The sequence below is a fragment of the Prosopis cineraria genome, unplaced genomic scaffold (assembly GCF_029017545.1).
Source record: "Prosopis cineraria cultivar Desert tree isolate PC_DT_omini unplaced genomic scaffold, ASM2901754v1 PC12, whole genome shotgun sequence".
NCBI lineage: Eukaryota > Viridiplantae > Streptophyta > Magnoliopsida > Fabales > Fabaceae > Prosopis > Prosopis cineraria.
The window spans coordinates 12,042,654-12,055,545 of NW_026555343.1; the positions used below are offsets into that span (position 1 = coordinate 12,042,654).

The window sequence follows — 12,892 nt, forward strand, 5'->3', positions numbered from 1 at the left end:
TATTGTGTCTGCTATCTTGCTTCATTGACACTGCTAACCATCATGAAATAGATTTGAATGTTCATGTCTAACGATCAATATCACAACCATCTAAGCAGAACAATGATATGTTTATAGATATCAGAGGAGCAGAAAGTGGAAAGGCTTATGCTACAATCATTATGCCAAACCACACCACCCAAAAAAGGAAAAGGAAAAGAAAAGAAAAGGACATAAGATGAAAAATGTGCAGGAATTTTCCTTTTAACTCAAATAAGCAGTGTTTTTATTCCTTGACAAACGAGACCAGATATAAATGCAAAGTAGAAGCCTATTATACAATATTGCTCCAAGCTGCATTCGCCCATTAATGAAACTCAGAAAAATACATACTGAGAAACCAGAATTCATTTCTCCCTAAAATTCTTTTTGTTACCAAACAAACCTTCATTTCATGCTCTGGCAGTCGTGTCTGATAAAATATCATCCTCCAACTAGATCCAGCTTATGCGACATCTAAAATCTTGATGACATCGTTCTTAGGTTGGCCCAGTCATATTTTGAGCTCAGTTTAGGTGAAAATTCAGGTTAAATGCCAAATTGGCTGGAAGAAAAATTATAATGAGTATTACATGATGTACAAAGACCTTTAAGCTGCAGCTTGTAGACATGGATTGATGTCTATCACGTGAGAAGTTTGTATGAGGGCAAATCTTCGAGCCGTGTCAAGTCTTCCGCCAGAAGCTCTTTCTCCAGCTGACGCCGTGTAGCTTTCATTACTGCCTGTTAGAAAATGAAGTCTTAGGTGCAAATTAGATAACACAGAAACTAGAGTAAAACATGATACACTTTTAGGATGCATGACCTTTTTGAGCTCTAACTTACCCCGTGGCCTTATATTCAAAAAAAAAAAAACCACCAAACAAACAAGAGAAAAAAAAAAAAACTAGAACTAAGAGATATGAAGCAACTGAGGGACAAGTAACAGGTGTTGCATCTCCCAGAAAACCTCTTAATTGATATTATTTCACCCTAATAATTACTACATGAAGAAAATAAACTGCTAGTTTTCTAGTTAACTATAAATTTCCCACACGAGACCCATACATGATTCAGGCTAGAGAATACATACATTAAAATCCATGTAAGACGCTCGCATAGTAAGCCATTGATGATCCATCAACTTGAATGTTATGCAATAAAGAAGATCGAAAGCTGATTCATTTTCTGTCAAGAAAAAATGAACAATTAGTTACTTCAAAAGCTAGTTAATTAGATATATCATTTGAACAATAAGAACAGCAGCTCTGAAGTAAAAATCCACATTAATTTTTTTTATTTATTCCCCACATTATTGAATTGTTAACCTCAGAGCTTCATATACTATGATCTTTGATCTGTAAACCTAATTTCCTTCCAAAAGGAGAGCCAAAACAGAATTAGAGATTAAAAATACCTGCAAGAAACTTCAAAAACATGGCTCCCACCATTGTCCGTGGCTTGACTGCAAAGGCAAGGCGAATTGTTTAGGGATAACATGATGATCGAATTCAATACATTGCTTTGGGTAGAAAATCTACATGCAACAGGAAGCATGAAGTACCATCCATTTAATTTCACTCATAGAAACAAAAGTTCAATTGAAAATCAACAAAAAGCCATTTTCAAACAAGGCATAGGTTTCAGCATCTGATGTTTGGTACATCTACAGCTATAAGCCTTTGATTTAAGAGACATCATAGCTATACGAATTCAAGTGGCAAGGATAGAGTTGGGGGGCGTGGTTAGTGGTCAAAGGTTCAGACTCATTAATGTAACAAAAAATTTTCAAAAAAAAAAAAGGAAAGAAAGGAAAAAGGGAACAATATCGTCAGTTATATAAATGATTATGACAACAGCCTTTTGTATTATCATTGTCAAAAACTTTCCTCTGATCCAAGCCAAAAATACATGGTGTAAAACATAAGCATCTTAATCTATAACTTTTCAGGCCATTGATGAAAGACAAAGATTTGAACTTTGCACACATAAGTAATTTCAGCTTGATGTACTATGAAACTCGCCCACAATTATCCAGAAAAAAAGTGTCAATACATCAAGGAAGTAAAGGGGCAAAAAGGCACACCTAAGGCAGAGGGAAGGAGACAGAAATGCCATTGCCTCTTGATGTTTGCTAAAAGGGGCAAAAATGAACTCCTAAGATGATGAGGCAAGGAGACAGAATTGACCCCACCTCCTGAGTCTTGCTTTTCAGACCCATTCAGTCAGGCACTCACCTTGCTGCCTTTATGCACCTTTAGGTAGTAACAGAGATAAAGTGGTCGATACTAGAGGTGCTCAAAGGTTTAATTTGGTTTTGTACCAAAAACAAACCAAATTGAGAAAATATATTTTGTAGAATGGATGGCTTATTTGGTTTCTCAGGGTTGTAGCCCACAAGGTTTGGTTTGAGCCTTTTTCCCCCCTATACCTCATATGGATCATATCAAGGCTTAATTTTTCCATTTGTCTCACCCAATCCCAAATTAATTTTTTTATTTTCATTTGCACAGCTTTTTACTCTCAGCATGAGCTGTGGGGCTGTTTTTCTTTCACTAACAATCGGCTTCTTAACTCTTTTCTTTTAAAGAAATTAAAGGCCAGCACATCTTTCTTGACACTTTATTTAAATCATTATAAATATTGAACTGTTTATGCAAATATTATGCCTTTCTTGAGATATCATGAGATACAACCCGACTTTATAATGTTAGTTTATGTAAATATAGTTAATTTACATGAGATAACAGGTTAGTAGTTAAAATTTGATCACTTTATATAACCCGACTTTCTTGAGACATGATGAATACTTAAAATTAGCACCAACAAATTATAATAACAAAAGTCAAGAACCTGCTTCAAGATCAAGCATTTGAATAAGCATGAATGTGATATTCACACCAGCAACAGCAAATGGGTATTCCCAAACTGAACGATCTCCTTCCTGCTTCCTCAAAAGGTCCTGAAAGGATTTCTATGAAATGAAAAGTTTAAGTTTTGTGATGAAGACTACAGAGATCCATAAAAGAGGAAACTAATACGCCTTATATACTTAAATGAAAAGTTTATTGACTGAAGCAACAACAAATTGAAATTCAACGCCCTTGGGATAAGACATGATAAATAGACAAAGATTTACCAAGATGGGAGTACGGGTCACACACAGATAAATGACATGTATAAAGCTAAACCCTAAAAGACTACAAGCATACATCTGATACATATCGAGCCCTAAAAGGAAATAAGAACAACTTTTTGCATATACAAAACATAGCATTTTCTGCACCAATAGAGCCAAATATAAACAATGGAAACAAGGGTTTTAGGGGGAAAAAAGAGAGATAATGAAACCTAATCCTTTAAGTTTGTCACACTTATCGATTTGGTTTCCTCTAATTTAATTTTTATCAATCTATTCCCTTATATTTTTCTTAAGTTATCACATTAGTTTTTAAGGTTTTGAAACACAAATTGGCTCTCAAATTATTTGATTTGTTAAGTATGTTGATGATTTGACATGAATATGCGACTAAATGAAAACAAATCAACTTTGTTTTTATATTTTCTCTTTTTCCCCTTATTTTCTTGTTCTCCTTAATTTCCCATATTTTCTTATACACTGCATTACATTCTTTTGCTTTTTAAAATCTTTAAGCCTTTTTTTATTTATTTTCCTGCTAAATAATTGCATTTCTTTTCATTAATCTGCATGGTTACCAATTCAATGTTCCATTATCCATATCAATAGATTTTAACAGTGTTAACTCCTCTTCAAACAATAAGGACTAAATCCATAAATAAAGCAAGCTCATGGGATCAAATCAATAAAAATTAGATTTGAGACTAAATCAATAGTTGAGACAAACTTAAAGGGTTAAAAGTTTCATTACTCCAAAAAAAGTACATTTTAATGTCATTTACTTTCATAAGGTCCAAAGAGAAAAATACATTAAATAATTGAAGATATGTTCATCACACCAAGTGCATGCAAACAAAACCAAATGAGTTTTTCTCTTTTTAAGTCAACTGGACCAACAAAACCCAATATTTTGAAAATTCAGTAAAACAGTAATCTGATACATTAATTATCCTTTCAAACACAACTAAAACAATATCAAAACTCATATGACATCCAATGATTTAATGGCCTCAGATTCTAAAAGTTACATGAACATTGATTATGAAGAAAGTTTTAGCTGCTAATTAAATGGCATAATATTATCGTGGTCTTGGAACCCATGCAATTTGACAGATCATTTTACAAAACAAGATCGTGCGATCATCAAAATAAAATCATACTTATTTATAGTGACTCAAATTGCTGGAACGTCTTTACCAAACATAAAGATAAGGTCTGGAAAAGGAACAAATTAAAAATATATTGATATGGCAATGTAGAAAAGTCCAAATGCGAAAAAACTTCTTCAGATCAATAATGTAAAAGTCTGGATCCACTGACTAATTATTTTCTTTATCTATAGCAGGCAGCAAATAGATTTGATCAAATTGGCAATCCCTTAATCCCAATAGACTACATAAATTAAGAGGGAAAGAGAGAAATGAGAGGAAAATCAACCTTCAAGTTAACAAAAATAGGTTGCCGATAACACCAGTACCCCTTCATCTTCTATTAAATTACAAAAGTCATTTATACTTTTATAAATGAAAAATAGTTCCTCGTGGAAGACTAACAATATAATTAAATGGTTATTTGCTAAATTCATCAGAGCTTCAATAATTCAGATAAATTGCTGTTCATGATGACAGGTTTGCACTCTAGACATTAATTTTTACTAACTGAAACCAACCCAAGCCACTAAAATTTTCATTCAAAGATCAGAAAGGGGTAAATAAAGAAGGAAGAGATCATACTGGAAAATTTCTGGCAAAGAACAGCAAATTCTCCAATGATATAAAACCACCACCCCTGACAAATAATTTCACACAAAAACCAAGAGCAACATGGATTTAGATTTTAGACCATGAAGAGATCAGGCAGTTAATAGAAATCAAGCAGGACATTGTCTACCTAAAATCTGTTGACGGATCTTTTCCTTGCCAACCCATTTCTTTCCACTGTTCAGATATCAGACCATGGAGTTCTTCTTCAGGAAAGGCAGCATTCCATAAAGCCCTTAGGGCTTCCTAAAACACAACAGCAATGTACATTACAGCCATAAATCAAAGGAAAAAATGTATATATGGTGTAAGCAAGGATGAAAATAATTTTTGCCAAAAATATTAATAGAAAGGATACCTGGTGCTCAGGTACAGAGCCATCATAGGGAATATCTATACGGTTCTGCAGCTTCTGCAGGCACTCCTCCTGAGAGATCAAGATTCAACATTATAAATATATGTTGTGGCATATTTATAACTAACAATATTTGATGAAATAAAGCAGTAGCATGCGAGTACATTATGGTATAACACCCAAAGGCAATGTGTCTTACACCCTATTTAAAAGTTAGGCATTTTTAACACAAGTAATAAGGGCTGAAACAATTTAAAAAGGAAAAAGTGATAAATACAACATAAAAGGATATTTTTCATATAAATAATTTCAGTCAGCAAAAATAAAGGTATGAATATTAAGAGCTGCAAGCCACGAGAGGACGACATAATAGCCTAAACACTAAATGGCAACTTTGGTGCAGATAGATCTATATGATCATTTTGTCAGATAATTTAAGTTCAGACATGGTAAACATTTCATTTTCTTTGTCCACACAATTGTTATGGAACTGGAAAGTGGAAAGTCCATCCCCGCTGTTTGATGTATCGCAAATGGGATTTTAAATGGGAACTCCCTTCCCATATATTAAGAGATTGAATAGCTTTTTTACACTTATGAGTGCCCTAGATAGGCACACTGTTTTATTAAACTTTTTACTGTTTAGGAGGATAACTTACTATCCTTTCTCATTAGATTCTCTTTTTCCTCTTTTTCTCTAATTTTCCTTTTCTTTCATCAAGAAACTTTATGGCACACAAATTGATAGTTCAGTAGCTAAACCACAAAAATACTACCTGAGCTGGAGTCAAATCAAAAGAGGGCCGAGCATCATCGCTCTCTCTCCTCTGTGCACAAACACAGGATAAACCTCTGCCAAGCCACGCTGCTGATCCTGCCACAGCCTCAGCTGTAACAATACAAAACTGCCCGTAAATGAAGACTGAGCTTCCAAGTTTTGTGGTAAAAAATACGAAACAAGTTGACACCATGTATGTTTATGTTTCAAAAAGTAATTAATCATCCTCTGTACATGATGCTAAGTTTGGTTTTTTTTCTTTCTTTTCCGCCAGAGATGGTAAGTTTGTTTTGAAACATGAGATCTGAACCATCCAGCTAAAGCTAACCACAAAAGACAAAAATGTTGCAGGTGATAACTCCAATTTGACTGCAAGGATTGTGCATTTTCTTGCCATAAGTGATAAGTGACTTGACAAAACAAAAGATATTAGAAGTAAAAGGTCTAAAAGTGGATTTAGTTTTGCCATTAGCCTGATCCAGCTTGATCCCTGATGGGCATAAGAAAATTAGTTCCCACCTCCCAGCAAATTAAACAAACTCCAAAGAAATGTCTAACACATGCTTTTCAAGAATTTAATCCCAGCAGATTAAGGCATTTACTTGGGTGTTAGGGGATTTAGATTAACATTCCATTCCATCCTCAAACTAAGAGGCAAACATACCAGAACTACTCTGAACCCACACACAGCAGACTTTGTCACCAAAACATCATGAACCACACAACTTTAAAGCATCCCCAGACAGGACAAGTAACCACTGGCATGCTTTGTTCAAAGTTTCCACTTCTCACGCACTTAATCTATACTCTGCTTCACACTTTGCTACATGGCCCCAGAAAGATAAGTGTAGGTCCATTTGACAATGAAATAATAGAGGCGCGTGTCATGAAAGATAGATATACAGAGATAACGACTACATAGCTGGCAGTATAATATGAGCATACAAAACGGCTGTAATTCTGAAAAATACGGAAAATAATTAAACGTGGGAGCCACAAAGTAGAATCTTCTGTGGTGAAAACAGTTCGACAGAAAATTTGATATTCCTATCGATCAAACGGGAGACAGGGAGACTTCATGAGTCTGGGAGAGGATGCGGTAAAGAAAGATTCCGTGTGCTTATCAATTACGCAAGACAAAAGTCCTATTGAAGTTTTAGAAGTTATTTGAACCAAATTACACAGAAGAATGATAGAACTAAAACGAGTTAGTGTCTGAATTCACCCACCAATGCAATTTAGGATACCATCAAGCATCCTGCAAGTGAAAAACTTGAGTTATGATCAAATTACTTGAACATGGTTTGATCTCGACTCAGGGATCTGTACTTCACAAAATTGGGTGACAAATACACACATGCACAAACAAAGAGAGAGAGGGGGAGAGAGAAGGGTAGAGAGAGAAATTGAAAAACAAAAAGTAGGAAGCTTCTGTGAAAGTACAAAAAGCGAATCAAACCCTTAGGAAATAAAAAGCCGCAAATTAAAAATTTCTAAATTGATTTTATGAGAATTTAAAGCATTTACCAGAAGTTGAATGGCAGGTATTGCCCCTGTCAAGACCCTGCGAGATCCTCCTGACAGCAACGAATGAGTCGCCTCTATCATCCATACCCTCCTATTCCCTCTTCTACAACAACCACATCATCACCATTCGAGAAGTTCTCACTTTCCCAGAAAATCCAATCCTCAATTCTCCAAACAAACTGTAAATGCCAATAAATGAAACGTACAAGATCAAACTCCAAAAAACCTTCCCAAAAAACTCGCCAAACCTCCTAAACCTCAGTGGTAACAATCAAGTGATCAGCCTCGAATGTGGAAAAATCAATACCAAACTGGCCCAAAAACGGGCAAGAATCAGTTCAGCAACTATGCCAGTTCAGATTTTCCCGGAAAAAGGCGGTAAAAAAAAGAACTAACCGAGGAAGAATGAAGCCGAAACCGAACGAAAATGAACAAATTTACATGAAAATGAAGATGAGGAAGATTGGGGAACGATGTGAAGCGAGAAAGATAAAGAATCTTGAAGGGAGGGTAAGGAATGTAGGTGAGAAAATGGGTATTAGTTTTGCAAGATCTGAGAGAAGAAGCAGAAGTCGTCCATGATAGTCAGTGACACAAGAATATGGATATCTATTCTCTCTCTCGCCCCACTAACTCTAAGGCCTAACTTTGTGAGTGCGCTTGGTCATGGCGTTGGCTTTTTGTTCAGAGAAAAAGAGAGTGGATTAATGGGATCTTTCAGAAAGCTATATTTTCTCTCATTTTTGTGGTTAGACATACAATTGTTAGTAGGTGAAGGCAGAAAGCTTTGCCGGGGACTTTCACAAAAATGAAAAATTGCAGTGATTTATTTATTTAATTATTGCAAAAGTGCACTCTTAGTATTTCAACCTTTCCAAATTCATCCCTAACTAGCATTTAAGCCCTCCGGGTCAAAATAATTGACAGAGTTAAGCAATAAGAAAGTGTGGTGAAAGGGGATAAAATGTCTTGGACGTAAAAGTTTGTCTTTTAAATTAAACAGACTCAAGACGAAAATAACTGTTGAAATAATATATGTATGGGATCCACCAAAATTAATGAGGAAATTACTGTTGAAACAACTGTTCATCCACGACAAATTTGACAGATTTTACAATATATATTGATGATTATATAAAGTGTTTTTGTAATAAAAAAAATTTTTTTAAAATTTTTTATGTGACTATTTGATTAATCATTGTGGTCCCATTTGAAAATATCTTTCCAAAAATGTTTTATGCATTTAAACAGACTCAAATCCGAAACTTTATGTTTAAATAATTATAATCTCTTCTACTAAGACTCATGCTTATTGATTTAAGTTTTTAATATTAACCACGTTAATTTTATTAACAAAAATGTTGAAATTATAATTTTAAATATTAGGCTAATGCATCTGAGATCTTAAACTCTTTTTTTCCCACTTTCAACTTTTTTTAACCATTAATTTTAACCCAACCCTTATTATTAACTAAAATTAATTTTAACCATTAATTGACAAAAATTTTCTTAGTCCCTTTCTATAATTTTGGGCCTTCTTTGTAATTTTTGGATCCTTTGCTTTAATTTAAAAAATTTTTCTATCATTTTACAGTCAACTAATAATCAAACTTAACTTTTGTTAGTGATTGGTATGAGTTAAATTGCAATGTTCAAAGATTGATTGGGAATATTGCACCAAGTTTAGAATCTCATATATCAATGAACATGCAATTTAGAGGTCAATTTACTCTTTTATCCTAAATATTAACAAATAATTTTAAATGATGATAGTTTAATTTAATCATTTTTTTAAATTTTAAGCCAATATGTCAACACTTAATAATATTTTGTTAGCATTTAAAAATATAATGTCAACATTTTTTATTAATGGAACTTACCATATTAAGGTCAAAAAACTGAAAATAAAATTTTATAAAATTAAAAAATCAAACTAAAATCTTATTTATCGGAGCATTTATGGGTTGAAATTAATAAGGTAACTTCATGTAAATTTATATGATATGTATTGGTAAACTAAAATGTCAATACAATTTACACCAAGTCCTGGCATTATTAAGATTCATTGGTCAAATAGCACGGAGAATGAAGCATCTATCTAATAAAATATAAAATTGATGACACATCATAAAATATACTCCCTCCATTCCTATATATAAGTATTTTTTTAAATTTTTTTATTCCTAAATATAAGAAATTGTTAGCTTATTTTTTTAATAAACGGACCATTATACCCTTATTAAATTGAAAAAATAAAAATATAAGTACTTTTGTTAATTTATTTAAAAAAAGAGATTTATTTTTTATTTACAATAATTAGGAATAAAATTAAAATGTTGCTATACTTTTATTTAAATAACAAAATTTTATTGGTTTGTATGATTTGGTTAAAAACATATTTGATTTTTTTTTTTTTGGCCAACTATCATATTTGATTGATAGCGCACTCATAATATGACCAAAAAACTAAATGCTATTGAAGAGATCAACCTCATGGTAGATTACTGCTATGCAAAAATTTTGAAATTGCACGTGAGATCAAGATTTAGTATCATGTTTGTGAAGATAAATACTGCTGGTTTAGGAATCACGTTTGTGAAGGATAAATACAATTGGTTTAGGAATTTTGGATAGTTTAAACTGATGGAATAATCATGTTTGATGGGAAACAGGCCATTATGTCCGGAGTAATCAGTGTATCTGACATATTAATTATTTCAAAATCATGAGTTGATCACAATTAGGAATAAATGGTGGATTAATTTCTGATTTAATTTCAAAATGAGAAATGATTCCTCCACAGTCAATATAATTATTTCAATTAGTTTATTCCCTCCATTATGACTTATGAGGCAAATTAGTGATGATTAGAATTTTTTTTCATAGTGGCCTCTCCACACTATAAATAGAGGTGAATAGTTAAAGAAAGAACTTACTACAAAGTGAGCACCTCTTAGTGTTTGTTCTTCCTCTCCCTCTCTTTAAGCACTTGATCTCTCTCAATGTATGTTCTCTAGTAGTCTGATCTCGTATGGATATCAGATAGATTTTGCTATTTCTAGATTCAGTAAGACTCTGACCCAACTTTGTTTTCTTGGTGTATATTTATTTTATAACATTCCTTTAGATAATAATGAAAAAAGTGAAAACTTACTAATAAAGATTGGTTTAGTTAATAAAAATTTAGCTCATAATTCAAAAAGTTGTGCGTTCAAATCTTAATATCAATATGGAGACTTTATTGGTGTGTAATTTGTAAATATCTCTATAAATACTATTTGAATTTAGATACATGTCTTGATCTTGATGAATTCTTGGGCCCAACTCACCTAATTTTCTTAATAAAAAAATGAAAAATGAGAGCAATAGCTCCTCTTAGTTCCCACTCCCACTCCATTTGCACCAAGTTTCAAGACATGCCAGTTGATTGCTAAAAGCATTTTTTTTCCCCTTAAAGATGTGGACACGACCATGTTGACGCAGCATGCATTAATCGGAGTATGTAGGTTGGGAAGTAGGTATAATGGCACATCTTGTACTATATCATAACATAAATTATATGTTAAGAGCAAAGCTTTTATTTTCTTGAAATAAAAATTAATGTGAGTTGGATTTCAAGACTTCATAGAGTTGGATCATGTTTGCAACTTCAAAAAACACCTATAAAAATATTTATAAATTACCCATGAACGTTGTCCTCATTTTAAAATCGGTATTTAAACGCACGATCATGTGATTGTGGTTAAAATCTTTATAAACTGGACATATATTTAATGTTGTTTAAGAATAAAGCTTTCATAAAGTTATAATGGCGGCAAAAATCTGCAATCAAAAAACTTGAATACCATACCAAATGGACTGTAAATATCTAGACCTATAAGAACATTGAGCCCTTGAATTTTTTATTTATTACATGAACACATGAATCTCTCATAACAAAATAAAATTTAGCTAATTAATCTCATGCATTTTTTTTTCTAATTGTCTCTTATTTTTCTATTATTTTTTTCCTTGTCCTGGCACTTATTTTGATATATTCATTCTTGTTTTATATATTATATATAATTTATTTTCTATAAAATAGGTTGTATTTATTGTCATTTTAATTAATTTTATTTTCTATTAAAAAAATTAGAAACTCAATCAAATTAAATTAAAATTGACCATACTGAAGAAAATAATGTATCCTCTCAAGTAATATTGATTAGAATATTCTTTATACGTGACCTTCAATTTTAAGATTTATTTGATATCCACGACGAAAATTAATAGAATGAAAATTGAGTTGCATGCTCGAACAAAGAGCTATGCATTTTTTTTAAAAAAATTTCTTCAAGTGTACTATCAAAATTAATTTCATTATAAAAGAATTAAATCCATATTTAAAAAAAGTCAAATTAATTTGCATCAAAGTAATATGAACCCATTCCACCATGTCCCAACCTTACAAAAGTTATAAATAAAAAAAGTTCTTACGTACGACCTCCCAATAATGGTGGGATCAAAAGAAGAAACTACTTTATAACCCTTCAAATGGACTCGTGACGTTAGATTTAAGAAATGTGGTGTCAGATTTAAGTTATGTTTTTGGTCTCTTGTAGTTGATTAATTATATTAGTTTTATTATCCCTAGTGAGTTGCATTAGTTTTAAATGAAAAAGTGTACTTGATTATTCAAAATTTAAATATATGTTGTCATATAAATTAAATTAGTCGTTTACTTCTTACTTTTCCATCAATCTCTTTCACTCCATCTTCTTTATCAAGATTTCACAATCTCATCCCAATTCCAAACAAGAAACATTGACTACCCAGATAGGCATGGATTGAAAATTAAGTTATATTCTTTTTTTGTTCAGGACAAAACTCGTAAAAGCATAATATCTTAATCCTATCATATCCCATAAACACCCTCAAAGTTTCAACAAAATTATAGATTTAATATTATGGACAAAATAAATTGAATTATGTTTAAAAAACTTCACTTTTTTAATTGCACGCATTTCTTTTTACTAGAAACATTATTAGCTTAGGCACAATCAAATATTAAAAGCACTTCTTTGAATAAAAATTAAAACCTTAATTCACCATATTGTTAATGACTAATTTGTTTCACTAGACCTAATTCTTGTTGGTCATTTTACTTTAATTGATTTAATTGGCCTCGAAAATACTCACACGGTCACACACATATATGTATCAAATACAGAGACATCTGGTTATATATATTATAGAAAAATTGTCTTAAATATTATTCCGTTGGGTAAAGATATGGTTTATACATTATATATGGGTTAGAATAATATTATCAATAT

The 12,892-nt window shown here is 32.1% G+C and overlaps 1 protein-coding gene across 6 annotated transcripts; it reads right to left on the bottom strand.

Moving 5' to 3' along the window:
- Nucleotides 1-213: 213 nt before the first annotated feature.
- On the bottom strand, nucleotides 214-8,310 carry LOC129288086 (uncharacterized). 6 transcript variants are annotated; one of them, XM_054924439.1, is made up of 10 exons: nucleotides 7,974-8,307; nucleotides 7,578-7,756; nucleotides 6,049-6,177; nucleotides 5,276-5,344; nucleotides 5,048-5,163; nucleotides 4,891-4,945; nucleotides 2,872-2,992; nucleotides 1,436-1,483; nucleotides 1,112-1,206; nucleotides 214-762 (listed from the first exon to the last, which is right to left on the bottom strand). In XM_054924439.1, exons 2-10 carry the CDS (start codon nucleotides 7,656-7,658, stop codon nucleotides 664-666), a joined length of 813 nt encoding a protein of 270 aa, XP_054780414.1. In that variant the 5' UTR covers nucleotides 7,659-7,756; nucleotides 7,974-8,307; the 3' UTR covers nucleotides 214-663. The 6 variants fall into 6 exon arrangements, with proteins under 6 accessions (XP_054780414.1, XP_054780415.1, XP_054780419.1 ...); XM_054924440.1 differs by having other exon boundaries at nucleotides 7,578-7,888; XM_054924444.1 differs by adding an exon at nucleotides 7,280-7,308 and having other exon boundaries at nucleotides 6,049-6,161; nucleotides 7,578-8,305.
- Between the last annotated feature and the right edge of the window lie 4,582 nt (nucleotides 8,311-12,892).